Raw genomic sequence first — 25,701 nt, 5'->3', positions numbered from 1 at the left:
AACAATATATGCAAGTACACTCACACCTAAAATTTAACTGTTTAATACAGTGATATTGTTTAAATATTGGTTGGCTGATAAAGCATTAAGGTTACTTGATTTCTCAAGTATTGAATAAGGCTAAAATTATCCTATATTATAATGCCAAAGCTCACAACTTTTATATGTTCATCAACTAAATTTCATTGGTATTAAAACATGTAAATTTTCCATTTTGGACTATCGGGTGTTGATATGTTGATCGTATTTCTTAGTTTTAATGTAAATTTTCCATTTTAGTAATAATTCTATACATCCTCCGAAATTTTCCATTTTGGACTATCGCGCACCTATACACTTGTTGTCAGATCCTATGATATACATCTATACAAATTTTCCATTTTGGACTATCGCGCGCCTATACACTTGTAGTCAGATCCTATGATATACATCTATATATCTATACAAATTTTCCATTTTGGACTATAGTTGTTCCAAATATGATGATAGTCAATAGTTCAAAATGAATATCTTAAAGCTTATAAATGTGGTGGACTATCCTGCAGTATAGTTGTTCAAATGTTTGGTTTTATATACTATTCAAATGATCTATTTGTGCATTTTGATACATAGTTTTGGGACTTCGAATTAGTCAAATAAATTTGTGCTTAAGGGTAAGGACCTCTATTTGTGATGATACATAGTTTTGGGATTTCGAATTAGTAAAATTAACATAATTTGAAGAAATTACACCCAAATATTTGCTTATATAAAATAAAACCATCTTAAAACATCAAAACCAAACAAACAAACAACATATGCAAGTAGACTCATACACTAAAATCGAACAAATAACATAATTAGTAAAAATTTTACCCATAAATATGCTTGCATGCAAAAAATCTATTAAACACTTGGTGTCTTAAATGAATGAAAACCATAACATGTCCAAATATCTGCTTATATAAAATAAAACCATCTTAAAGCACCAAAATCAAACAAACAAACAACATATGCAAGTAGACTCACACACTAAATACGAACAAATAACATAATATATAAAAATTTCACCTATAAATATGCTTGCATGCAAAAACAAACTTAGTACTCAAAAATTGAATTAAAACCATATAAAAATTTCAAAATCAAACAAACAAATAACATGTCCAAGTAAACCCACAAACTAAATTTGTAAAAATAACATAATTAGAAACAATTACACCCATAAATTTTGCATTAATCAACTTCATAAAATATTGAATGCTTGAAAATTACCTGAAAATTTTCCAAAACAACTTGTGGATCGGAAGTGCTTCAATCACTTGAAATCTTGCATGCATCAAAAATTTAGAAAATGTGTAAAACTCAACTAACAAGGAAGTTCTTTTATAGCTTTTTTTTTAATTAAAAAAAACAAATACCTAACCCACCCAAAAAACACATGCCTTAAAACAAGCTAAAAGCTAATTCTTTCATGATATTACACAATGCAATACATGTCCACTTCACCACTTTATTAATCACATAAACCACAATTATATGAATGAAAGTGAAGAAAGTCAACAAAACTCAACAAAAGTAAACAATTCTTGATGGCAATTTCGAAATAACCAACAAAAAAGGAGTTAAATTTGGTCAATCCCTATTCCTTTTGAAGTTACTATTCACTTTCACTAATTTTGCCAAAACTCTTAATCTCTCTCAACTTCCCTCTTTTAAAGGTTGGAGAAGTGTAAAAGATTAAATTAAAACAAGGGTAAATTTGAACTATAATCTTTTTTTAAAAAATAAATTATTCTGCAATTAGGTAAAATTGTCAATGCATTTAGTACCCTTCAAATATCCTTGAAATTTAGGAAAATTTGACATTTACAACCAGCGAAAACACCATGTGTCACATTTACTACCTGTTTAAATTACTACCACACAAATTCCCTAAATGTATATTTCACTACCGAATGACTTTTGCCGTTAATGTTTCCGTCAGTGGGGCCCAACCACCGTCCAGCAACCCCTTCATCCCCAACCACCTCACTGCCACCTTCTAGCCACCTCCTTTTCCCCCATCAACGCTGCCCCCAAAGGCCGAAATCGCGCTGCCACCCCATTCCCCTCGCGGCCAGCACACTCCCCTCGTCGGCGACCGGCTCTCCTTGCCCCTAAACTAAAATCCCCTACCCGAAACCCCTTTCCTTCCACGAAGCCCTAGAAAAACCCATCATCAACCCTAAACCCCCAAATCGTTCTCAACCCTTGAAATTGAAATAAAACCCCCAAATTGTTCCTCCTCCATCGCCGCTAGGTTTCAGGGCTGGCGAGGAGCGATTGGGAGGTTTTTCTAAGGTTTCGTGTGAGGGAAAGGGGATCGTGGTTTAGGGGCTAGGGGAGAAGGGCGGTGCCGCGCGAAGGGATTCAGGTGGTGCACTGGCCACGGGGTTAGGGGTGGTTGGCAGGAAGGGAAATGGAGTGGTGGGGTTCGTCGGCTTCGGGGAAGCGTTTGGGCGCCAGCAAGGGGAGAGGGAAGGGTGGCTGACGCCATAACAGGGAGGGGAGGTGTTTGGGATATTTTTTTTTAATAATTTAAATTATTATTTAAATGAAATATGGGGCCCACTTAATAGAACCTTAACGGATTCTGTTAAGTGGTAGCAATATATACAGTTAGGGAATTTGTGTGGTAGTAACTTAAAATATTTTTTTAAACAGGTAGTAAATGTAATACAGGTACTTTCGCTGGTAGTAAATGTCAATTTTTCCTGAAATTTACGCCCCTGTTAAAATACTACTTTTTCGCTTGGTGTTTCTCTCTCTTCTTTTCTTCTGGAAATTGCTCTCATTTGTTTCTCTCTCTTGTTTTCAAAAGAAAACCCTAAGTTTTTTAGGCATAAATCTGGATTTTTTAGCGGATTTTTGTGAAAAGGGTTTGTAGATCATCGTTCTCTGCTACGACGCGATCACAACGAGTACCATTTGTCCCTAGAATTCTTCATCTTCAAGGTCTGTGGGTATCGTTCTTAAAAACTTGACTTTTCTCTCTCCTCTGCTCAAGTAGATTCATGATTTATTTGATTTATTTTGATGAAATGTGCGGTTATTGTTGATGAATGTTGTTGAATTTTGTGTTTTCTGTTGATGAATGAATCTCGGTTTTTGTTGATGAATTTAGGTTTTTGTTGAGGAATGATGATGAATTTTGCGAAGTTTTGAATTAACTTTACTCGTAACATATACGGAGTAGTACATGTCATGCATATAAATTGATAAAATCGGGCGATTTTCGTAGATAATGCTAAAATAAAAAATAATTCCGTATATATGTCAGTTTTAAAACTATTTCCCGTGATACCGTACACGTAGGCTTAGTGAAGGTTCGTAAAATCCGAGGCTATAAACCGCTAATAACAATAGCGGATTTTAAAAAAGAACCGCTAATGTCATTAGCGGTTCTTTTCTTAAAACCGCTAATGTTATTAGCGGTTTATACTTAAAATACTCACTGACCTGTAGGCAATTTAAAAATATTAAGTCTTCATCTTCCTCCAAAGCCAAAAACAAAAAGGCACGACACCACTCCACTCTTTCATTTCTTCAGTGATAAAATTACAACTCCACACTCTAAAGCTACCTACTACTTCAAATTGCCGCCGGAACCACCTACCACCTGTTATTGTCGCCGCCGCCGTTGACCGAGCCTCTATGTGCGGGAACTCAATTCACCCCTCTTTCTCCTGATTGAAAGGTTAGCCCTAATTTTGATTTATTTAATTTTACAATAATTTTGAGTATACAATTCTAATTATTTACTTATTCTATTAAATCCTAATCAAAATTTGATCAAAAGTAGTTGCAAACTTGCAATTTCTAATTTATAACCTTAATTAATTTCGTAATTCATAAAAAACCCAAATTGATAGTTATAGATGTTCTAATTTGTTACATGCAATGTTTCGTGTTGGCTACATTATCGGATTATCACATCATAAATATATTTTCTTTGTAAATTATATAATTGTTTTGCTAGTAGAATTTATCTAGGATGGTATTATATCTATCTTATTGCAAGATCATTGTTAGATTGAAACCTATGAAATCATACTGTATGTTGTAAAATGGGTAGCTTGTAAGGCTTTTTTTTGTTTTAAATAAATGGGCAATTTGATATCACTAGAGCTAGTAATCTAGTATGTATTGCTCTGTTAGGAGTGTGGATTTTTGGATTGTCTCCATACCATTGAATTACCAATCTATTGTTGATTTCGGTGGTTTAATATTTAGTCTACTATGATCATGATCAGTGCACTTAGTTTGTTGATATAAAATAGTTTCATACTTCTTACTATTGCACTAAAGTTTATAATCATAGGTAGTGTTTGGTAATTTTTATTGTATCGTGTTCAATGTATTTTATATTTCATTTATCAACTAATCTATTAGTATATGACTTACTTACTACCCACTCATTGAAGTTGGTTTTTAAATTATGGAGTTCTCAAATTTCCCTCTTCTATGTTATATGGGTGGGGACCTTGTTGAAAAAGGAGGTGATATTTCATACATAGGCGGAGAGACTAAGTTTGCATTTATAAGTTCTACTTTGAAATTTGTGGATGTTTTAGATAAAATATATGAAGTTGTGGGTTGTGATCCAAGGCATATGGAGTTGAAAATTAGAATGAGGTATCCGATTCACAGTTCTCATGTGGCTATTCAGTTGAACGATAATAATTCATTAGTAGCTATGTGGGATACCGTGAGACAGAATACAATGTCCAATATGCAGTTATATCTGGAACAGGTTCCTAGAACACCAAGTGTGGTGACCAACTTGGGTTCTTTTCCTATCACGGATTCATGGTCAGATATGACAACGACCATGAACTTGACAAATTCAAGTGTAGTAATGGGATCATTCACAAGAATGCTCATAGATGGTCAATACATTAGTGAGCACTTGTCAGATTTTGGATCTCCACATCCCTCGCAACACATTGAAACTACCTTTTTAGGTGATTATGACTCGACTCAACCCGAGATTGATGTGCAAGGCATTGATGATGTTGGGGTAGATACTGATGATGGTGAAGATGACGATGTAAGAGAGGCCAACGAAGTTGCTATCAAAGCAAGTGCACCTTCACATGAATTCAACAATGTTCCCGAGTTTGACCAAAAGTTAATTGATGCTTGGAGAACATGGTCAGGGAACAACACATATGCTGGTAATGGTGAGTTTGTTGTTGGCCAAGAATTTGATTCTTTACAGCAATTGAAAGATGCATTGAAATTGTACTCCATAACAAGAAATCAAACGTATAAAGTAAAGGAGGTGGAGTCGGACAAATATGTTGTTGAGTGCAAAAGAAAAAAGGAATGCAATTGTCCTTGGAGGCTACGTGCAATAAAAAAAAAACAGCCCTTCCTACCTTTACAGTTGTCAAATATGGGGGACCTCATGCATCTAATTGTGTATCTGACATCAAAAAAGTTGACCACCCTCTTATCACTTCTGATTTTATTTGTAGTATCATATTAGATCTCATACGAGCCGATCCTTCTTTCAAAGTACATGCTATAGTACAAGTCATCAAGGACCGCTTTCACTATTCCATAACATATAAGAGGGCTTGGTTAGGGAAGCAAAAGGCAATTGCTAGCATTTTTGGCGATTGGGAGCAATCATATGAAGAGTTGCCGAAGTATATGCAAGCACTTCAAGAGGCAAACAAAGGAACCGTTGTTCATTGGTGCACGATACAAACATTAGATCCTTCTGTTCACATGTTTAAGAGAGTATTTTGGGCGTATAAGCCGTCCATTGATGGGTTTCATCATTGCCGACCTCTTATCACCATTGACGGCACTCATCTTTATGGAAAGTATAAAGGAACACTTCTCATTGCTATGGCTACAGATGCAAATTTTCAATTGTTTCCTCTTGCCTTTGTTGTTGTTGAAGGAGAGACTGGTGAGGCTTGGGAGTGGTTTATGGCATGCATAAGACAATTTGTTACACAGAGACAAGGTATTTGTATAATTTCTGATAGGCATAAGTCAATTTTGAAACAATGATCGAGGCAGGCAGTGGATGGGAGGAGCCTCATGCTCATCACAGGTTTTGCATCCGCCATCTTGCTTCCAATTTCAATTCTGAATTCAAAAATGCTCACTTGAAGAACTTGTTCGGCCGTGCAGCTTTAATGGATTGGTGAGATAAAGTTGGAAACTCGTGAATGGTTAGCAAATAAACAATTACATCAATGGTCACTTCTACATGATGGGGGCTTCAGATATGGCATAAAGACCACAAATATGTCTGAGGCCTTTAACGGCGTGATGAAAGGAGCTCGGTGTTTACCCATCACTGCTTTAGTTAAAATGACATTCTATCGAGTGAATTCGTACTTTATGACTAGGAGGGGATGGAGTAAGAGGAGACTTGAAGAAGGTCATGAGTATTGTGAAAAGGCTACCAAAGTAATTGAATGGAACTTACAAAAATCAGCAGCATACACTGTTCGGCCTTTTAATTATGAACGAGGTTTGTATGATGTAACTACAGGTCAAGGTAATCGCCCTTCTAGTAAAGGTGGTAAGGTGCACACTGTTAATCTTAGAAGGAAAACTTGCACTTGCCAGAAATTAATCATATATAAGCTTCCATGTTCTCATGTCCTAGCGGTTTGTCGGTATCGAAGCTTGTCATATGCTGAATTTGTTGATCCTTTCTTCAGTACTGATACGCATAGACAATATTATATCAAATCCTTCAAACCTTTACCAGATCCTTCGTATTGGAGAGATTGTGTAGGGCCAAAAATCATTGCTCCTCCATGGGATAAACGTGGTCAAGGACGCCCCGTTTAAAAAAGATTTCCAAATGAAATGGATGAGAGTAGACAAGAAAAGAAACGAAAATCATGCAGCTTATGCCATAGGAAAGGACACAATAAAAAACCGTGTTCACTTAGGAATAACGAGGGTACAGGGTAATATTTGTACCTCATATTGTAAATCGTAATTGTGTGATTGCTTTTAAATTTAGAATTTTATAACTCACTCACTATATTAACTAAATTGCTTATAATTATTTTAGGTCCAATGCAGCCGGGCCCTCAAGATCCCTCGGTACTTAATCTTCAAGCAGACCATAGGAGTGAAGGTGTGTGGAAGGGGGAGGCGGATAGAGTGTTGTCGTGTAGAGAGCATTTGTTTTCTCCAACTTATAAATGGGAGGTAGACGATCGAATGTTACATTATGTTAGGGAAGCAGGATTCTATAGTGTACATAGATTGGCATGTGGTGTTGAGATTAATCGGCCTCTAATTACTGCACTGATTGAGAGGTGGAGGCAGGAGACGCATACCTTCCACTTGACAGTCGGTGAGGCTTCAATCACTTTAAAAGATGTTGCTGTATTATTAGGATTGAGAGTACACGGTGATGCTGTCATTGGCTCCATCTCATGTAATTGGTCTGCTCTAGTGGAAGAGTTGTTAGGGGTAAAGCCCGGGGTTGATGAACGAACTGGAAAATCAGTACTTATAGGTTCATCAATCAAATTATCTTGGTTAAGGATGCACTTCTCACAGTTACCCCCTACTTCCGATGACCGCACCGTCCAGATGTATTCAAGAGCTTATATCATCATGCTGATGGGAGCTATTCTATTTGCCGACAAGAGCGGTGATGCTGTGCAACTTTTGTACTTACCCTTGCTTAGAGATCTTCAAAGGGCTGGTGGGTATAGTCGAGGAAGTGCTACTCTTGCCTTCTTGTATCGACAATTATGTCGAGCATTTAAACGCAAGGCAAAGGAGATAGGTGGTGCCTTGATACTACTACAATTGTGGTCGTGGGAGCATATTCACATCGGTAGACCTACCATCTCTCGATTAAGACAGCCTATTCCAGAGGACCAACCTGATGACAACGACCCTCCGATACTTGGTTCTCAACATCAGTATGGAGTTGACTCTTTAGCATGCAGGTATTTATTTTACACATGGTTACCACTCACAGATTTATTTTGGTATATTTTTTTACCCGAAAAAGTACTTTAATTCACAAATTTGCCATCTATTCCACTTTCTTAGAAGCTGCACAAGTGAGAAACTATATTTCAGCTCTGCACTAAATTCATCTACAGCATATCTCTAAAAATGTGGCTTCTAACTTGGAGGAAAATCATTGTGTTCACTTTTTTTTCCCCGACTTTTTCTCATGTTTATCTAACCTACTATAATCTGAAGTATAAACTAATATATTTGCATTTACAGTTGGCTACGTGTTTACTTTACACGAGTGGACTCAGCTAGTTGCATTTCATATTATCGTGATGCACTAGATCGCCAAACAGATGATTAGGTATATTTATGCGAAAAACCAACACTACTTTTTTTAATAACGATCTTAATTCAATTATGTTATGTTCATAATTATTGTACTTGTGGTTGTTGATAGATGACATGGCAGTCGTATACCGAAGAGATTCTTGCTGCACTTCCAGAGATATGTCGAGCTGATAAACATATTTGGCGCACATACTCACCGTTGATCTGCTTTGATATTGTGGAATATCATCATCCTGATCGAGTCATGCGCCAATTCGGATATGAGCAGACCATCCCACTTCCATGTAACACAAGCGAGTCACTGCATCGTATAGACCGACGAGGAGTACGTACTAAGAGCTATGAAGTGATGCATACTAAATATTTGGAGGAGTGGCGAAAACGCGAGGAAAGAGTTGTCATGGGAAACCCAATGAGGGGTCATACTGAATTGTTACAGGGATATATGTCATGGTATCGAAAGATTACAAGGCTTGTTATCACCCCGCCTACACTAGAACGCCCTTCGACTCATTACCAGCCTGCTTCGACCGAGTTTGTGCTGGTAGTATTTAAAACTAAATTGTTGATTTTATTATTTGTCTTAATTATATTGTGTTAGGCTATATTGTTATTATACAATCACTGACTTTGGAATGCGGCAGTCCCAAGAATTAGCTGATGTGGTGAGGAAATGCACTCGAGAATCAGAGACTGCATCTGAATTGCCGGATGACAAGGCATTACAGCTCACATTGCATACTCTACAAGGCCTAACAACTTCTTGTGCTGATACATTACATGCAATTGGCAAGGGGCATCTTCTCCATGATCTAGGCCTTTCCCACCCTACATCCTCCTCCTCCTCTAATACATCTAGTCACATGGCAATGCACTCCTCTTCCCTTTCTCGACCTACTCCTCGACGTCGAGAACGTAGAGCTCCCACCTCAACTTCCTCACACGACCCATCTCCTAGCTTGCCTCCTCCTCCTCCTCCTCCACCACCTCTACCTCCACCTCCATCTCCACCTCCACCTCCTTTGTCTCCTATGTCATCAGAATCTTCATCCATGTCACCTTTCTCTTTCAATCTTACTCCATCATTATTATCTCCCCCGCTGCCTCGTACTTATTGTAGACGCAAGTCCACCTCGACATCTTCTGATTTTTCCTTGTTGGACACTATTACAGAGGTAGATGAATATGAGATGGGATCTTCAGCACGTCATAAAAAGAAACGTGGATCATAGCTGAATTTAAGAATATTTTGTATATGTAAATATTTATCATTTTGACTCATTAACATTTTTATATGTACTTAGGCTTTTTGACTATTTGTAATGCAAATGGTGGTTTGGTATTAATTTTGATGAATTTTATTTACATTATAAATGTATTTGTTGAATTATGAAGTAAATTTTAAAACTGCAACATGTGCAAGGAGTGCAGGTTACATAAAATGCTTTATGTTTAGGTTCTACCTAGAACCTCTAATGGTGTTAGAGGTTCTTCAAATAGAACCGCTAATACCATTAGAGGTTCTATTTAAAGAATCTTTAACCACTGCAAGTTCTTCAAATAGAACCGCTAATGGTGTTAGAGGTTCTTTAAATAGAACCGCTAATACCATTAGAGGTTCTATTTAAAGAACCAATATCCATTACAGGTTCTTCAAATAGAACCACTAATGGTATTAGCGGTTCTATTTAAAGAACCTCTAATACCATTAGCGGTTCTAATTTGTGTATAACCGCAATTTTCATTAGCGGTTTATTACTAGCAAAAAACGAATCAAAAACCCGAGCCTACGTGGACGGTATGGTGGGAAATATTTTTTACAGCAAGTATACATGGAATTATTTTTATTTTAGCCGCTCGATAAAATCAAATCACAAATTTTAACTCTTTTTTATGAATTAGTTTCGGGTTTGGTTTTTTTTTTTCGATGATTCTTCTGATTTTGATCCAAGTGGTGATGAATTGTCCCTTTAAATGCATACATTTGTGGAATTTTAAAGATTTGTATCCCATCCTAATTGTAGACAACTCTAATTTGAATGCTTCATAGATGAAGCAGAAATTAGGGTGCCCTTTTGATTAGGTAACTTGATTGCCCTTTTTATATGTCCTTTTTTCTTGGATTATGCCCCTTGATGTTGTTGATAAAATGGATTGTGTTTTGCTTGTTGATAAATGGTTGCCAGCAACTGTGATCTGTTGCTGGCCAGGGGATGTATGTATGACTGATATTTTGTTGTTGCTACTGTTGTTGGTGTGTCTGTGATATGTGCCTGAGTTTCTTTGATTATGTCCCTTTTTAATGTCCCTTGATTAATGTTATTTGGAATATGTCCCTGGATTATGTCCATTGATGAATGTTGCTTGGAATATGTTCCTTGATTAATGTTTCTTGGAATATACTCCTTGACTATGTCTCTTTTTAACTGACCCCAATATAACAAACCAATGCATGTCCGTGTTTCACCCCAATGTGTGTCCATATGTCTGTCCCTGTTTCCCTTCATTTATTCGTGAAATGTACTCCTTTGGCCTACTTTCTCTTTGTAACTTTTACCAATCATTTTTGTTTTTCCAATACTTACTTTTGTACTTCACATGCTTCTCCTTGATTCCCGTAGAAATTTGGAAGTGGGAATTATAAAAAGAGGCGGAGGGAGTATATAATTGTTTAGATAATTTCGGGTAATTCCAAGTTTCTCTTCTTGATAAACAAGAAGCGTTTCTCATGAGGGTAAATTTGAAATTATTAGCTGACGGAGTGAACCTAACGTTACCCCCTTTTCAACTTATCCCCTTTTGCAGTTCACCCCCTTTTGCAATTCACCTTTGTCGTGATCAAATACCGAGAATCTAGTTCCCACCTCCGGCGATAAATCGTCGAAAGCGGGAGCTAGACCAATTAGAGGTGTCGATCAATTAAAACAACGGCCAACAGTAGGAGTAAGCTTCAATGAAGGAAATTGAGTTTAAAAGGAGGAATTCGAACTCGATGACGGCTTCAATGGAGGAATTCAAGCTCGATGACAGCTTCAATGGAGGACGGTCACCCTTACCCTTTGGGGTTGACCATGCCATAAATTTTACCTTTTCTTATTGGGTTTTTCGTTTGATTTTGGCGGCGAAGCCCCCTATGTTTGCCGCCGATAATGGTGGTTCCCGGTGTAGACGAAAGAGGAAGATGATGGTGTCGGTGAATTTGTTGGAGGTGATGGTGGAGGTGTTTGTTGTCGGTGGAGGTGCTTGTTGTCGGTGGAGGTGGAGGTGAAGACAAAGCTGCAATGGAACGCTGCTAACGTTACCATCTAACGGCGTCTTCAGTAGTCTACGTGATTTGCTTCAGTGGAAGTCACAGTCAACATTTATCAACTTTAAAAACCATTTGTTTACAATTCCCTAAATAGGCGTTTTTATTACACATTTGCCATTAGAGAAACACTTTTTGTTTCTCAAGAAGAGAAACTGGGGCTCCCCCTAAATAAAAGGATCAAATCTTAAATTTGCTAAACTCAACTTATCTCAAACTACTAGCACGTATCTAACTTTTTACTATCAACCCGGGCTCATTTGCATTTATTTAGCTTTTCACTATCAACTGTGGTCACTTTTAATTGATAAAACAGATTTTTATCCAGTATATTATGTTATATTGAAAGGCAAGAATTAATTAATTAAATTTGCAACCAAAACACCTTGTACAACTTTAACTTGTAGAGGGACCAAAATAAAACTACCTCTACATCCAGTGTTTAAAAAAAATGTGCAGGGGGGTGAGAACTTAATTAAGTGTGCATAACACATAAGGCGTATGATGTGTGTTCTTTTGCGCTTTTCAGTCTGTATGATGTATGCATGCTCTTTATTTCTTTGTTTTAAGATCCCAACTAAAAAAGAGAAAAACAAGAAAAGATAGAGAAGATTTGCATAAGACAGGAAAAAGGAGGAAAACAGAAAAATTGAATAAACAAATATATATTTATATTACATGCATGGCATGCTGTGTTTGTGGATTGTTAATAGTAAATGATGATATTTAGATCTTTGTTGACTTATTATGTGTTTTAATGATTTATTAATTGAGTTATGTATGCATATGAATGAAATAGTAAGGCAGACACCAAACCAAATTTGATTTGTTATCATTGTAGTTGTAGGTAGCTACTATTCTATTCTTTACAGCAAACTTAGTGCTTATAACTATCAGAGATAGCTACTATTCTATTCTATGTTGACATAGCTGCCCATGGCTCTCCTTCTCTTCTCTTCTTCTCTACTATCTGAGGTGACACCCATCTTGACTTGACCAATCTATCTCTGGTAGTTGTAGGCAATTTCCCCTTCATGTATAGCCATAAAAGTAAACCCAGTGTTTAGGCATAGTAAACCTGTTACAAATTAAAACACCTGCAGTCCAGTCAAATGCTTCTTCTGACCTTGGTATATGCCTTGTGCCTTCTTAATGTTGTAGGTAGCACCATCATAACTAATTACTAGTTTCCATTATATAAAATATTAGTGAGGGATCTAGTTATAATATTGGTATATGCGTTAATTAAATGAAACTTGCTCTTTGCAGGCGTATTATAGAAGCGGGAGTTTCATTCATCTAGTGCATAAGGATGCTGCTGATATTTTTGTGTAATTGCCTTGTCTTCGCAATTTTTCTTTCTTTGGTTGTGTATGTTTTTTTTATTTTTTTTTATTTTTTTTTTAAATGTGAATTTGTTTAATTTACAGTGAAGAAGATGAAGCTGTGAGAGAGTTTAAGGAGAAACAAATTCACAGGGAAGAAGATGAAGCTGTGAGAGAGTTTAAGGAGACGAAGCCTGTAACTTCTTGTTTCTATTCACCTTTTTAGCATCAATCCGTTTAATATCAGTTTATTAATTCATTTGTTCTTGCTCTTTTCATTAAAGACACTTGTATCAGAAGATATTTGGGATGAAATTTGGCGTGCTGCATTTAAGAAATGGTGTTCCATGACTATTACTGTAAGTAATTTTGCTGAACTACTAGTTTCCTTGCAATTGAAGATAGATTATATTGAACAAGCTCCTTACCTTAAAAAGGCTGCGAGAAAGTATCAGGAGGCGGCTGAGGCTAGCGAAAAGGAGCGTAGAAAATTGAACGCCCAATACCGACAGTAAGTTTTTTTTTTCTATTCACCTTTTTAACAATCAATCCGTTTAAGATCAGTTTATTAATAGTTTGCTTTGGGTTGTGAATCAGATCTAAAAAGCTTGAAGAAGAAAGGAAAGAGAAAGAGTGATGGCAGAGAGTAGAGCTTAGAATGCCAGACAGCTGTCTATGTACTGTTAATGCTACAGTACTTGTGATGTTTGTGCTTGAATAGAACTTGAGAGTTTATTGTGCTTGTTAATGCTACTGTAAGTCACTGTGTTTTTTGATTCTTCTAGCTTATTACTACTACCTTTTGTAGTCTTTTGATTTTGTTTTACTCGTATACAGTGTTAGAGGGTCTTGCTAAAGCCAGTGGTGTGACTAAAGATGCTTGCTTATCTCTCATGGAAGAAGCTTCAACCTAAAATGGGTATGATAAATGTGCGCCTTTCATTTGCACTTTTCTTATTCTAATCATAATGGGTTAATTAGGCTGCAGTTACTTTCCCATAAATAAATAAATGATTTGGCTGCACTTAAAATTTCTTAATCCAAAAAATGTGGAACTTTAGCTAATGTTCTATCTTTGAACCCAGAGTGCCCTATTAAGATTTTTATTTTATTTGCTAAAGGTACACTACTAGTAAGATTGATCGTTAATCTTGTTTACTAATATTTGTTTTTAAAAAAATGTAGAAAATGAAGACGAACAAGCCATTAAAGTCTTGATTTATACTCCTAAGGGTTGTACATTAAATAAACTAGGTTAGTTTTCGAGCCTTGCACGAAATTTTCCAATAATTATTCTTAAACTATCATTATAATTAATCTAAAAATATAGTTGATAAATTTAATCAAAAATTCAAAATAAAGGATTACGAAAGGTATGTTAGGTATACAATAATGTAAAAAACTATCTTAAGAATTTTTTTTATAGCTATATAAATATTTGTGTTAAAGATATGTTAAATATTTTTTTTATTATAAGTAATTATATTGTGTAAATTTAGGGAATTGTTTTTGTATAAGATTTGTTTCTTTAATAGAATTTTCTTTAGCAAAAAAAAAAAAAAAAAAAAAAAAAAAAAAAAAAGACTAAAGACACACTAGGAGATGACACATATCATTTCTGGTGTATCTTTAAATATATAGTTATTGATTGATTACTACATAGTACGTAGTAAATATAAAAAAAGTTTTCCATAAGATAGGTCTTATCTTAACAAAAATAGCAATGTTGTGATTAAAGATGAGAACCATGAGACTGATATATTGCTTTATCATTTTTTTGCTTTTTTTTTTTGTTGGAAGCTAAGGGCCTTTTCTGATTGAGCTGAATTGAATTGATTGAATATTTTATGAGAGGAGAATATTAGCAACTGAACTGAAAATAATCTGAAGACAACATACCCTAAGCCAACTTATTATGTTGTCTAAGGGGTTACATGTTATATATTATTCAAGTGTTTGCATTATTGCACGACTCATCCCATAAATTGTGAGTTAAGTATAAAACTAGGGTCTAATCTTTTCATTTTTTTCCACTTTTAGGACTTTCCACTTTTTTTCCCACCTTTTGGTACCTTGTAGTTAACTTTTTGATCATTTAACCCACCTTTAACTTCTGTTATTTTTAGGGACTAACTTATTTAACCCAAGGGATTAACTTATTTAACCCAAAAGACTAAGCGTAGCTGGTCTAGTGGTTAAGTTTGCATCTCATAACCAGGAGGTTGTAGGATCTAACTCCACTAGAGACACTTTGGAGGTGGGGATTCCCCTACCCTTCCCCCCCCCCACTTTCAAAGTGTCTAGCCTGCTAACCCGGGTCGGGAGAACCTGTGAGAGGTTCCAGCCCGATAGGGCATTTCTCCTTACCAAAAAAAAAAGACTAACTTTTTAGCCGGATACTATCTATGAGGTCCCAAACGGTGAAAAAAAAGTAGGAGGTCCCAAAAGGTTAAAGAACTGAAAAAAGTTGGACCCCAACTTTATACTTAACTCCATAAATTGTATGAGATTGATCTCGCTCAAGACAATTTAGTGAAGATATACACCCTTAACTACCTTTGCATTCGTACACAACCAAAGTCCTACTAAGCATTGGATTTCTCACACAAAAACAATCATAAGCATTAGTCACAAACCCGCAAATTAATGAATTAATCCCACAATCTTCCGGGATCATGATCAACATCATTGATAATTAACCAAAGAAAGAAATAAAAAAAATAATTAAAAAAAAAACCTCAATTGCATAGCAATTGGCCTAGTTAATGGCCCATACCCAATTCTTTAAACAATCCCTCTGTTTTTGTTTGTTTAACAAAAATATTAAAACAATTATATTATCTTATATGATTTCATAGTTCATATCACTGTAGACATAAATATGTAACCAACTAGATTAAGAAAGGAGTAGACCACAAGCAATGTACAACGAACATTGAAGAAATCGTGAGAATGATGGAAGTAAGAGGGTGGACATCTAAGGAAGCGCCATTCAATTTCTTATAATTTGGTGGATGATGAATTACATTCGAACCACCTCCACCAACACCCGAACCACCACCACCACTACCTCCATGTCCTCCTGCCGCGCCTTTCTTCATATAGTAATGATACTTATTTGCTTCATTTTTATCATCACTAACCTTGTTATTTACTTCCTCTTCATTTCCTAAGCTGTTCTTATTTGTCTTATGTTCACCAGCATTTAAATGAAAGGTTAACTATGATTATTACAAGTAAATTACAATTAAATAATTTGAAATGATGTAAAATTAACCTACTAAGAAGTATAGATTAGATATAATGAGGTAAATGCTATCACACATACAATCATACTCAATTCGATGGAATTCTTTGATTTTAAAGGGGATCTTCTATAATTTCACCCGTGCCAACTTCTTGGGTTGCGGGCGGAAAATGCGGACGTGGGGACTCGGGTCTGAGTGCAGCGTAACTAAAAGAGCGTGCTATAAATAAAAAATTTATAAAATGAAAGGGAAATTTTTGGACCTTTATGTTGTAGGAAGTCTTTCATATTAAGAGGATTTTTGGATTTTGTGGCAGATGAATTCAACTCAATTAGAGAGAAAAAGATGAGCAACAAAAATATATTTTGTAGATTCATGGTTTCTCTACTCTAGCTTTCTATCTTAGTGGTTATGTTTGTAATATACTAGTATCTAATAGTAGGCCTCATAGGCAAGGAACGAATGAGGTTTTATATATGTGTGAATATAAAGCAACTAAAGAGGACTGAAACACGTTTTATGTGGATCTATACTAATATATTATAAAAGCTTTTTTAAACAAGCAAATTTCATAAAATCTGCGACATGACACGTACTCTTGATTCTTCTTTTAGTTATTTTATTTTATGTCATTGACTTAGGATAAAGACTAGGTCGTTATTTAATCTTCCCTAAAGCCAAACAAAATTTGTAATCACTTAACAAACCCTAATAACGAGTATAGGGGTAAGTCAAGAGTCGAACCACTAGGAATGGGAGCGATTTGCTACAGTCTAAGTCAAGCTACTTCGAAGTATTAAAGGGAATGAAGGTAACCTAAATTCAACTAAACAAACAAAGTAATCAACATATCAAAACACTAGGGATTAGGATCCACATGTACTTGCCATGGAAACACACTAATCGGGTTGGAGATTGATTAATTCAAGTATTGCGAGGGAAGATAGACAATGCAATCAAAAGAGCTCAACAAGCTATCTCCTAGAGGTCTAACTAGCGCCAACTACGACAGACTCTAATTAGGAACATTACTAACCAAACTCAATCGACAAATGCGAGACAAATCAATTGTCCGTATCAAAATAAACTCACAATGCAATCCATTATGAATACTAAGGTTGATCACTCCTCACCATCCACACACATGCACAAAATCAATCAACCAATTTAATGACAATGCTAAATGAATCAATTTCCCCCAATTAGTATTAATCCATCACTCATACATGTTTCACCATATCCCTAGCAAGCACACTACTCACAATCCATTAAAGAAATCAAGAACAAAGCTAAATCATTCATCAAGTTCATTATCATCATCTCAATGCAAACCAAATCAATCAAACAATCAATAAACTTGAACAATCAACAAAATTAATGAAATCAAAAGCTAAAAATTGAATTAAACTAAAGGAGATTCTTACAAGCTTGATCAAATCAAAGGAAATGTGCTTGAAATCAAAATGTAGCTATCATCAACCATCAATCTTCAAGTTTCTCTCTCTAAAATCTAAGAGCTAGAGTTTCTCTCTCTAAAAAAATCAAACCTAATTCTAATTCTAATTCTAATTCTAATTCATTCTCTCTCTGAAAATGAAGAAAAATCTATATATATAGTAAATTTAACAAAGAGAAGTTAGTTAGATCATCCAATATAGACTCGTACAAGCGCGGCCTTCACTTCAGAGGTGCGCGTCCGCGAAGAAAAGGGTACAGGCGCGGCCGCGACATTGTCGCGCGCACCCTCACCCGGGAGCAGGGCAGTTCTCTTTCCCTTCTTGACGCTCTTCGTGCACTCCACTTGGTGTGCTTGATGAACACGGAGCATGGCAGATCCAAGGGGCTTCTATAGTAGGTGCAACACCAAAAATTGGTGCCCCTACGGTTTGAATGCACGCCCTAAGGAAACAAGGAACTTGCACAACTCCATTCTTGAGCTTCAAATGGAAGGCACTAGGCATCCTAATCCATGCAAAACCCGGGAAGGAACCTCGGGGATTCCTTGGACAATGATCTTAACCTGAAAATGAAAGAAAACAAACAAATAAAAGGGAAAAAAGGCAAAATAAACCAAGAAATACAAGAAAGTGGAAAACCAACTAAGGAGAATGCAAACTAAAGAAATAAAGAGCAAAACTAAGGGAAAAGGAATGAAAAGAGCTACAAAAGAGAATGAAATTCACCATAAAAAGGAACAAATGAGTGCCATAAATGACATTCATCAAATTCCCCCAAGCTAAACTTTTGCTCGTCCTCGAGAAAAACCAAGCAAGCAAGAATAAGGATGAAAGACTTATTCAAAAAGAAAAAAGAAAAACATAAGATGGGAATATACACTAAGACTCACTAACGTAGGAATCACAGTTGTTTTTAGCTACAACAAGCCCTTTAAACCCCAAAGTCGCCTATGAGGATGAGTGACGTCTCGTAAAGGTTTCCTAAGAGCTTAACCCATAACTCTCACCAAACATTCAAGAGGCAAACCACAAAAAGTAAAAGAAAAAGAAAAGAAAATCAAAACCTTTACGAATTGGACTTTACAAAATGACTACACTTCAAATGAATAAACAACTTTCTTAAGCAAATAAGGGTATGCACGTTCTAAGATATCCGAGGTTGATAGAAACGTAGAATATGCTAAGCGTAGAGAACTAGTAATCACAATCCACCTTCATCCCAAACGATCTTACCGCGTTCTCTCTACTAGTCTCAAATCTTCCCCTAGTGAGCATCTCAATAGTTCCACGAAGGAACCGAAAAAGAAAACATTTTGGGCTACTCGACGTCTTGACTATGCATCCCCTCTCCTTAGGCTATGACTCATAATTCCTTCCCCCGATATGTGACTCAACCTCTAGGTCAAAAGGAATTTCAAAGGTTGTAATGTAAAGGCAAAAAGGGTGAGGGTAGGCTAAAATTTAAAATTTGGCGGTTTTTCTAATTAGTGAAGCTAAAAATGGCGCCTTTCTTAGAATCACAATCAAGTAGTCACCAAACAAAAACACACACCCCCAAGCTTATTCAAAGCTATACTCACGATCATATATACAAAAAGCGTAAACGCTTCTCCCAAGCTTAATTAAAGCATTGTCCTCAATGCGTAAAAGGGAGAAAAATTCACATCAAAATATTTTTACATTTTCTCATTTTTTACTTTTTTTTTGTTTTTTCATTTTTCAAAGCATTTGTCCTCGCCTCTTTTGACTATGGACGACTTTTACAATTGCATTTATTATGTTTTTGCCTTTTTTTAACTTTGGAGGACGGTTTTTCATTTATGCATTTGTCATTATTCACAAAATATACGCAACACAAGCTTGCTTACAAATATGAACCAATATCCAAACTTATATACCACAATCTCCAATAAAATGATCATTTGCTTCACAAAAACCAAGAATGGGAACAAAAATGAAACAAAAGGCTCAAAATTCTAAAGATGTGGCTTGAAAAGAAGGGAAAAGGGTCAAATGGTTAGCAAGTAAGCAAATGTAAACCCAAAAACCAAAAATGATTAAAACTATCCTAGAAAAGAAAAATTATTACCTCGAAAAGATGCCTTTTTCCTCCCTAGATGGTTCGGTCTCGGTCTTGAGAATCAAAAGTCAAGATTCTAGATTAGATTCGCAATAGTCAAGGATCTATGCCGCTCATGCAAGTAAATGTTGATGGCTTGAAAAATAATGAATCTCACATGGATATAGAAAAAACTTACTATTAGTGTCAAATCGACTATAGGAAGCAACTACCAACATTCCACAAACAGTTAGAATCCGGTTTCATGATCCCCTTAGTTCTTAGACATGCTACCTTAGCATACGCCATTCTAGAATCAACCAAGCATACTCTCAAAACGTGCATACCACTTCCACTTAGGAAGATGTTCATTCAAAAGCAAAAGTCGGTTGTATATAGTCCAATTCACAAGAGAAATAAGAAAAATGAAAAAATAAAGCCTCAAAAACTTTACACAAACCAAAATAAAAAAGAAAGGAAAGAAAAGAGAAGAAATGAGGAAAGCCATAGATAAAGGAAGAATAGGAAAAGAAAGAAAGGAACAAAGATGCAAGTATAACACGTAATTCCCAATCGTCAAACAAGTGATCAATTGACAACATTGCCAATGATCCCAAACACTCTAATGAGTTTTAGGAAGAGGAAGAGGTTCTTGGTTTTGTGTTTGAGGGGAAGAAGTGTTTTGAAGGTGATGGTTCATAAATGGTGATGTTGGTTTTTCTCTTTTTGGTTTTGGAGGTGATAGCTTTCACAATTCTAGACATGCTTGCTTCACCAAAGTATCACAACAACGATCACAAATTCAACTTCACAAAAAACTTCAAACCACCAACACAACTCAATCACCACTTGGCTCAACCAATCAATTCCAATCACAACCAATACTACCAAAAATCACCTTCCACAATTCACAACAATTTTGCTCAATATTGCTACAAAACAATCAACAACATAATAGGAGCTTTTATGTAAAGCACCACTACGGAATGCCTTAAGACACTTTTACAAAAAACGTTCAAAACATATGTTTAAGGAAGGCATAAAACACGGTGTGCATGGAGGATGATGCAAAAAAACTATCAAAAAAGAAAATAAACTACAAAATACAAAGCAATTTTAAAGACATTTTGATAATTTGCGTGCCATTACGTCTAATAATGAGCGAAAACCGTTGAAAATAATCAAACGGATCAAATCTGGGTACTGGTCATTTTAGTGACTAGTATCCGCGCGGCAACTCAGTGGGTCGCGCTGCCAGGCGCGCGCATCGTTCTGAGTTGAGCTAGTCTGCCACGCGCAACTGATTTAGTTGCGCGCGACACTTAAATCAGCAGAAAGAAATCGCTGAATGCGATTTTCATTTCGCACTCTTCTTCTTCCTTCGCCATTTTCGCTCTTCTCTCTCTCTAAGAAGCTGAGTTTTTTGCGATTTTCGAAGCCAAAGGAAGTAGATCTTGCCCTCAATTCATATTTTCCATAATCCAATGCAAGTTTTTTTGCTAAATTCGTTCATTCTTGCTGAATTTAGGCGATTTTCGAACCGTTAAACCCCAAATTTCGAATTTAGGGGTTTTTATTAAGTTCATTATTCTTGAAATTGTTTGTTCCATGTTATTATGCTATGTTTAAGGAGTGTTTTGCAACAAATTTCATGAAAAATGTTTAAGTATTGAACCTTGTATGAGCATTTCTTCGTTTACGTACGTTATTGCTTTTTTTTTTTCTTCGAATTTTGTTCGAATCTGTTGTTTTGCTTGCTCATTTTGGTTATATTTGTTGATTATGAAGTAGACTATAGTACTGGAACTAATATTACTTTCATAAGTCATGTTTGAAAATTGTGAAATTGAAAAATGGCACATGTATACTCTTAGCTCGTTTTTTACCATGTTCAAACTTTAAAATTGTTTGGTAGACGATAATTTTGTTTGTGTTACTATTATTCGCCTAAGAGTAGCTAATTCTTTGAGATTTTGGAATATAATACCTCGAATGCTTAGTTGAAACTGGTATAGGATGGCTTTTGTGGGTGTTAGAAGCCCCCATTTATTGAGTTTAACTTCAGGTATCGTAGGCCCCAAGTATGGGTGGCATTCGATTTTTGTATTTTGCCCTTTCGGTAGCCGTTATGCTGCCGAAATGAGTCTAAATGAGTTTAGAACAGGTATATTAGCTTAGTTTAGAAAGAAAATAAACTAATAACACATATTAGCATGGATTTGCCTCCATTCGTCGATGCTGAGGAGGTTCTAGGAGGACCCGTACCTGACGAGGCGGTTCGCCCTCGAAAGAGGGTGACTCGTCCTCGTGAGGAGTTTCGGGAGAGACGCGTTGAAGCTGATCGACGTCGCCAGGAGGATGTGGTTTGGGAGGCTCCTCCCAACTAGGACCCTAGGGTCCTTAACTGGGACCGAGACCATCACGTCTCGAACAGGGGTTGGCGCGGCATTGTGAGTTCCTTGCGCCTCCGTTTTTTCGTCTTTCTCCTTTTTTTCGAAACAAGCCGTAACCATATTTTTACTTTTTTTTTTTCTCTCTTTTTTTAGAGTGAGCCTAGCATGCGTCTATACGGCTCTGGTGACTTGCGAGGCCATTTTGAGAGTCTACCTGTCGTGGTGCGGGACATAGTGGATCTTTCGGGGATCAACCCCCAGTTGGCTACTCTTTGGGATTTATCGAGTCAGCCTGCGTCGTCGGCTTTCCTCCGCGGATTGCTGGAGTTTTGGTGGGATTCCACCAACACTTTCCACTTCCCATGGAGAGAGATGACGGTTACCCCTTACGATTTCTCTATGATTACGGGCTTTCCTTTTGGAGGCGAGCCTGTAGTTATAGAGATCGTAAAGGGGTCAGACGAGAGACTGCGTGAACTCGTGGGGGACCGTCTTGTGGCGGCCATTTAGATGTACGCGCAGTCTTTTCCGTACTCGGTTCTTGCCGATGAGTTGTCGGCCGACGAGGTTGATCGGCAGTGTACACCTGAGCAGATGGATCGGATATACATTGCTCACGTTCTTTCCGTCACTATCTTGAGTGATCGGGGAGAGCGTTTCGCTATCGGGTTACTTAATTGTCTTAGTGATTTGGGGAAAGTAGGTAACTTGAGTTGGGCGGAGGTGTTGTATACCCGTATGCTTACAGCTATGGGCAAGGCGACCCGGGGATGGATTCTGCAGTAGCTACTGAGGTGCCTCGGATCTCCCTTACGTGGCATGGTTGTATCCTTGAAGTACGTACTTATTCTCTAAATTTTTCTTTGATCACCATTTTCGTTTTTTTTTTCCTTATTATTTTTCTGTTTCTTATAGGCTTGGGGATACTCGTACATGCCTTTCTTAGCCCCCAGGATGCTCGGGGCTGCTCCCTTTTCTATCGGCCATCGATTGGTCACGATTAAGAAGAAGCGAGCCATTTCTGCCGGCGACTTTCGCTAGATTATCCTTTTGGCGACTCGTGCGTCGGTGAGTAATTTAACAACACGTGTATCCTTTTTTTTCTATGTTTTTTTTTGATGATTTTCATATGGTTATGTTTTGTAGATCTATCTCCGTCCTTGGAGTTTGATAGTCGGAGTCCCTGAGGCTTTCCGGTCTGACATGATTCGTTGCCGTTTTCGGGCCCTTTATCAGGGACTTCCAGTGCTCTAGAGGACAGACGCTTGGTTTTTAGGCGAGCGCGATCTCTGGTAGTCTTCATCTGAGGAGCCTTTGGTTCCTGCGGATCCTCTGATTCGAATGTTGTGTCCGGATTTGCTGTCTACCGAGGACCGAGCTCAGGCAATCCTCGGTTATCCAGCGGTGCAGCTGGTGCCGCCGGATGCATCCTACCAGGCTTTCATTGCAGGCTTTCATCGCATCTAGGCTGATTCCTTTACCAGCTTTTGTTCCGGTTAGTATTTTACCATATGTTTTTCTTTTATTTTTTCTATTATTTTCGAAACCTTGACTCTTTTATTGCGTTTTCAGCAAGTCGAGCTAGGTGGTTGGGTGCCTCTTACGGCGGAGATAACGTATACCGATACTTTTGGATCGGTAATTCGTGAGATTCTCCCGGCAGCTACTGATGATGAGGACATACCGTTTGTTTATGAGACGGTTGAGTCGGTATGTTTATTTTGTATATGTATTTATTATTATATATATTTTTTTCATATACATTTGTTTGCTAACTATCCTTATATTTTGGAACAGGTACCGCGGGAGACCGTGAACGGCATGGTGAGGACTATACGTGCTTTCCGAGCTGCTTATCGGAGAGCCTTTGTGACTTTATCATGTCGTGATCATCGGATGGTCGCGGTAAGTTTATTTCTTTTTTCTTTTAACAAATTTATTACACATTTTGTGTATTAATCTTCGTTTGGATTTTGCAGGATGTGCAGCAGCCGTCCGGGAGTCGCCGAGCACCCTGACTTTCTTTGTTTATTTTTGTTTTTTGGAAACAGATGTACATATATTTTTTATTATTATTTTTTTGGTATATATGACACATTTTTGTATATTTGTCATTATTATTATTATTATTATTATTATTATTATTTTGTTTCCATGAGTATATCTTTTCTTTTTAAAAAAAAAGAAAAAAAATAGTAAACAAAAAACGTTTTCCAAGGGAGGGAAAGGGTTCCCGACTTACCCCCCTCGAAAAAATAACAAAAAAGAAACAAAGAAAGGAGAACGAGAAAAGGAAAGAGAACAAGAAGGAGAAAAGAAAAAGAAAGAAAGAGAAAAGGAAAATAAGAAATAAATTAGAAGGTAAAAAAAATAAAAAAAGACACAAGAGTTAACAAAGTCAAGCGTATGATTAGTCATAGATTTCGTCAATATTTCGTTATTATGTAGTTTAAAATACGGAAATAAATCTAACCAACACGTCGCGACAGACAAGACGGGCGAAACTTAATGTGTTGTGCGCGGCTATCGCGCGCTTGCGCGCGGCAGGCGCGCCCAACTCGTGAATTGCTTGCGACATCTGCGGGTGAACTTTCATTTGAGCGAAAATTGCCGAAATTTTGGCGCTTTTGGGTATATTTAAGCATGGTTTTGTGTAGGCTTTTGATCATCTCGCATTCATTTGTTAGTAGTGCTATAAAGAATTAAAAAGAATTAAACTCTCTAAATTCTCTCTTTTTTTTTTATATATATTGAACAATGGTAAAAACCTTTGCACAACGTTTGAAGAAATGGTCACTTCCCTTTCAAGTGAGGATAAACTAGCCTTCAAAATATACCACCTTGATCCTCTATTGAGTTATATGCAACTAGATATAAAACTTTGATTTTCTCCATACCACTGTCAATAATTGGGACTCGAACCACCATCTTTTTATTTTCAAAGGGGACGAAATTGTCCCATTACCTGACGAGTTTGAGGCTCTACTAGGCTTTCCTGCAAATACTTTCCCCGTGACATATGCCCCTAACTTTGTCAGATCCCAAACCTGTATTTCAAATATTTTTTGGTTTGAATGACAATGATATGGCTAACATTGGAAAAGAAGAAGGCGTGAATTTAATTCAATTTATTGAACATTTCGTCGCCCCTCGTGACAAGTTGACTAAACAACGTTTTAAGATTCGTGCTTTATGTTATTGTTTTGTTGTCAATTGTTTACTTAGGACATGTAAAGAGTACGGAGATTATTCCATGGTGTCCATAGTAGAGCAAATAGAGGGGTGTCATTCACCCGCTCCTTTACCTTTGGCGGAAACCGTTCTATGCTTGAATCGCCTTAGAGGAGACCCTAACGAAAATGGTTTTACAGGAAGTCCACTCCTATTACACGTACGTTTTTTTTAATCGTCGTATTGCAGCTCAAGCCAGCGCAACTTCTCCGATGCTCAACTGATTTTGATGCGCGCGCCACCTGCTTCTGTAATGTCGCAAATTAATTTTCTTCCCCTTTTTTTTAGATTTAGCTCATGGAGCGTTTGCGAATTGTTGATCAGCCACAAAATCTTGAGGCTAACGGAGT

At 36.8% G+C, this 25,701-nt stretch overlaps 3 protein-coding genes and 1 long non-coding RNA gene across 4 annotated transcripts; all 4 read left to right on the top strand.

The window, feature by feature from the left end:
- The first annotated feature begins 3,513 nt into the window (after nucleotides 1-3,513).
- LOC145576471 (serine/threonine-protein phosphatase 7 long form homolog) lies at nucleotides 3,514-9,626 on the top strand. Its single transcript, XM_081634229.1, has 5 exons — nucleotides 3,514-3,718; nucleotides 7,073-7,967; nucleotides 8,257-8,344; nucleotides 8,441-8,875; nucleotides 8,976-9,626. The coding sequence occupies exons 4-5, from the start codon at nucleotides 8,441-8,443 to the stop codon at nucleotides 9,561-9,563; spliced, it is 1,023 nt and encodes a 340-aa protein (XP_081490355.1). The 5' UTR covers nucleotides 3,514-3,718; nucleotides 7,073-7,967; nucleotides 8,257-8,344; the 3' UTR covers nucleotides 9,564-9,626.
- On the top strand, nucleotides 4,460-6,188 carry LOC145575350 (uncharacterized). Its single transcript, XM_081633231.1, has 3 exons — nucleotides 4,460-5,265; nucleotides 5,502-6,001; nucleotides 6,058-6,188. The coding sequence occupies exons 1-3, from the start codon at nucleotides 4,460-4,462 to the stop codon at nucleotides 6,186-6,188; spliced, it is 1,437 nt and encodes a 478-aa protein (XP_081489357.1).
- A 1,406-nt stretch (nucleotides 9,627-11,032) lies between the features above and the next one.
- Nucleotides 11,033-13,323, top strand: LOC145574682 (uncharacterized). Its single transcript, XR_014098125.1, has 3 exons — nucleotides 11,033-12,969; nucleotides 13,069-13,159; nucleotides 13,248-13,323. It is a non-coding gene; the product is annotated as an uncharacterized LOC145574682 (long non-coding RNA).
- A 49-nt stretch (nucleotides 13,324-13,372) lies between these two features.
- Nucleotides 13,373-24,422, top strand: LOC145574681 (uncharacterized). The gene is made up of 9 exons (XM_081632523.1): nucleotides 13,373-13,474; nucleotides 13,561-13,718; nucleotides 13,801-13,882; nucleotides 22,824-22,956; nucleotides 23,036-23,188; nucleotides 23,267-23,615; nucleotides 23,693-23,830; nucleotides 23,918-24,025; nucleotides 24,100-24,422. The coding sequence occupies exons 6-9, from the start codon at nucleotides 23,544-23,546 to the stop codon at nucleotides 24,136-24,138; spliced, it is 357 nt and encodes a 118-aa protein (XP_081488649.1). The 5' UTR covers nucleotides 13,373-13,474; nucleotides 13,561-13,718; nucleotides 13,801-13,882; nucleotides 22,824-22,956; nucleotides 23,036-23,188; nucleotides 23,267-23,543; the 3' UTR covers nucleotides 24,139-24,422.
- The last annotated feature ends 1,279 nt before the right edge of the window (nucleotides 24,423-25,701 follow it).

The sequence above is a fragment of the Chenopodium album genome, chromosome 13, assembly GCF_948465745.1.
Source record: "Chenopodium album chromosome 13, dcCheAlbu1.1, whole genome shotgun sequence".
Lineage (NCBI taxonomy): Eukaryota > Viridiplantae > Streptophyta > Magnoliopsida > Caryophyllales > Amaranthaceae > Chenopodium > Chenopodium album.
The sequence above is the reverse complement of the archived record's forward strand: the minus strand, read 5'-3'. Positions and strand labels throughout refer to the sequence as shown.

Excerpts from the sequence above, each read along its gene's own strand:
- LOC145575350 (XM_081633231.1), top strand. The coding sequence starts at position 4,460 with ATGGAGTTCTCAAATTTCCCTCTTCTATGTTATATGGGTGGGGACCTT. Across the intron at positions 5,266-5,501 it reads TTGAAAGATGCATTGAAATT|TATCATATTAGATCTCATAC; the intron begins GTACTCCATAAC and ends TTTTATTTGTAG. Across the intron at positions 6,002-6,057 it reads ATTTGTTACACAGAGACAAG|GCAGTGGATGGGAGGAGCCT; the intron begins GTATTTGTATAA and ends TGATCGAGGCAG.
- LOC145576471 (XM_081634229.1), top strand. The coding sequence starts at position 8,441 with ATGACATGGCAGTCGTATACCGAAGAGATTCTTGCTGCACTTCCAGAG. Across the intron at positions 8,876-8,975 it reads CTTCGACCGAGTTTGTGCTG|TCCCAAGAATTAGCTGATGT; the intron begins GTAGTATTTAAA and ends GGAATGCGGCAG.
- LOC145574681 (XM_081632523.1), top strand. The coding sequence starts at position 23,544 with ATGCATCCTACCAGGCTTTCATTGCAGGCTTTCATCGCATCTAGGCTG. Across the intron at positions 23,616-23,692 it reads CTTTACCAGCTTTTGTTCCG|CAAGTCGAGCTAGGTGGTTG; the intron begins GTTAGTATTTTA and ends TTGCGTTTTCAG. Across the intron at positions 24,026-24,099 it reads GTGATCATCGGATGGTCGCG|GATGTGCAGCAGCCGTCCGG; the intron begins GTAAGTTTATTT and ends TGGATTTTGCAG.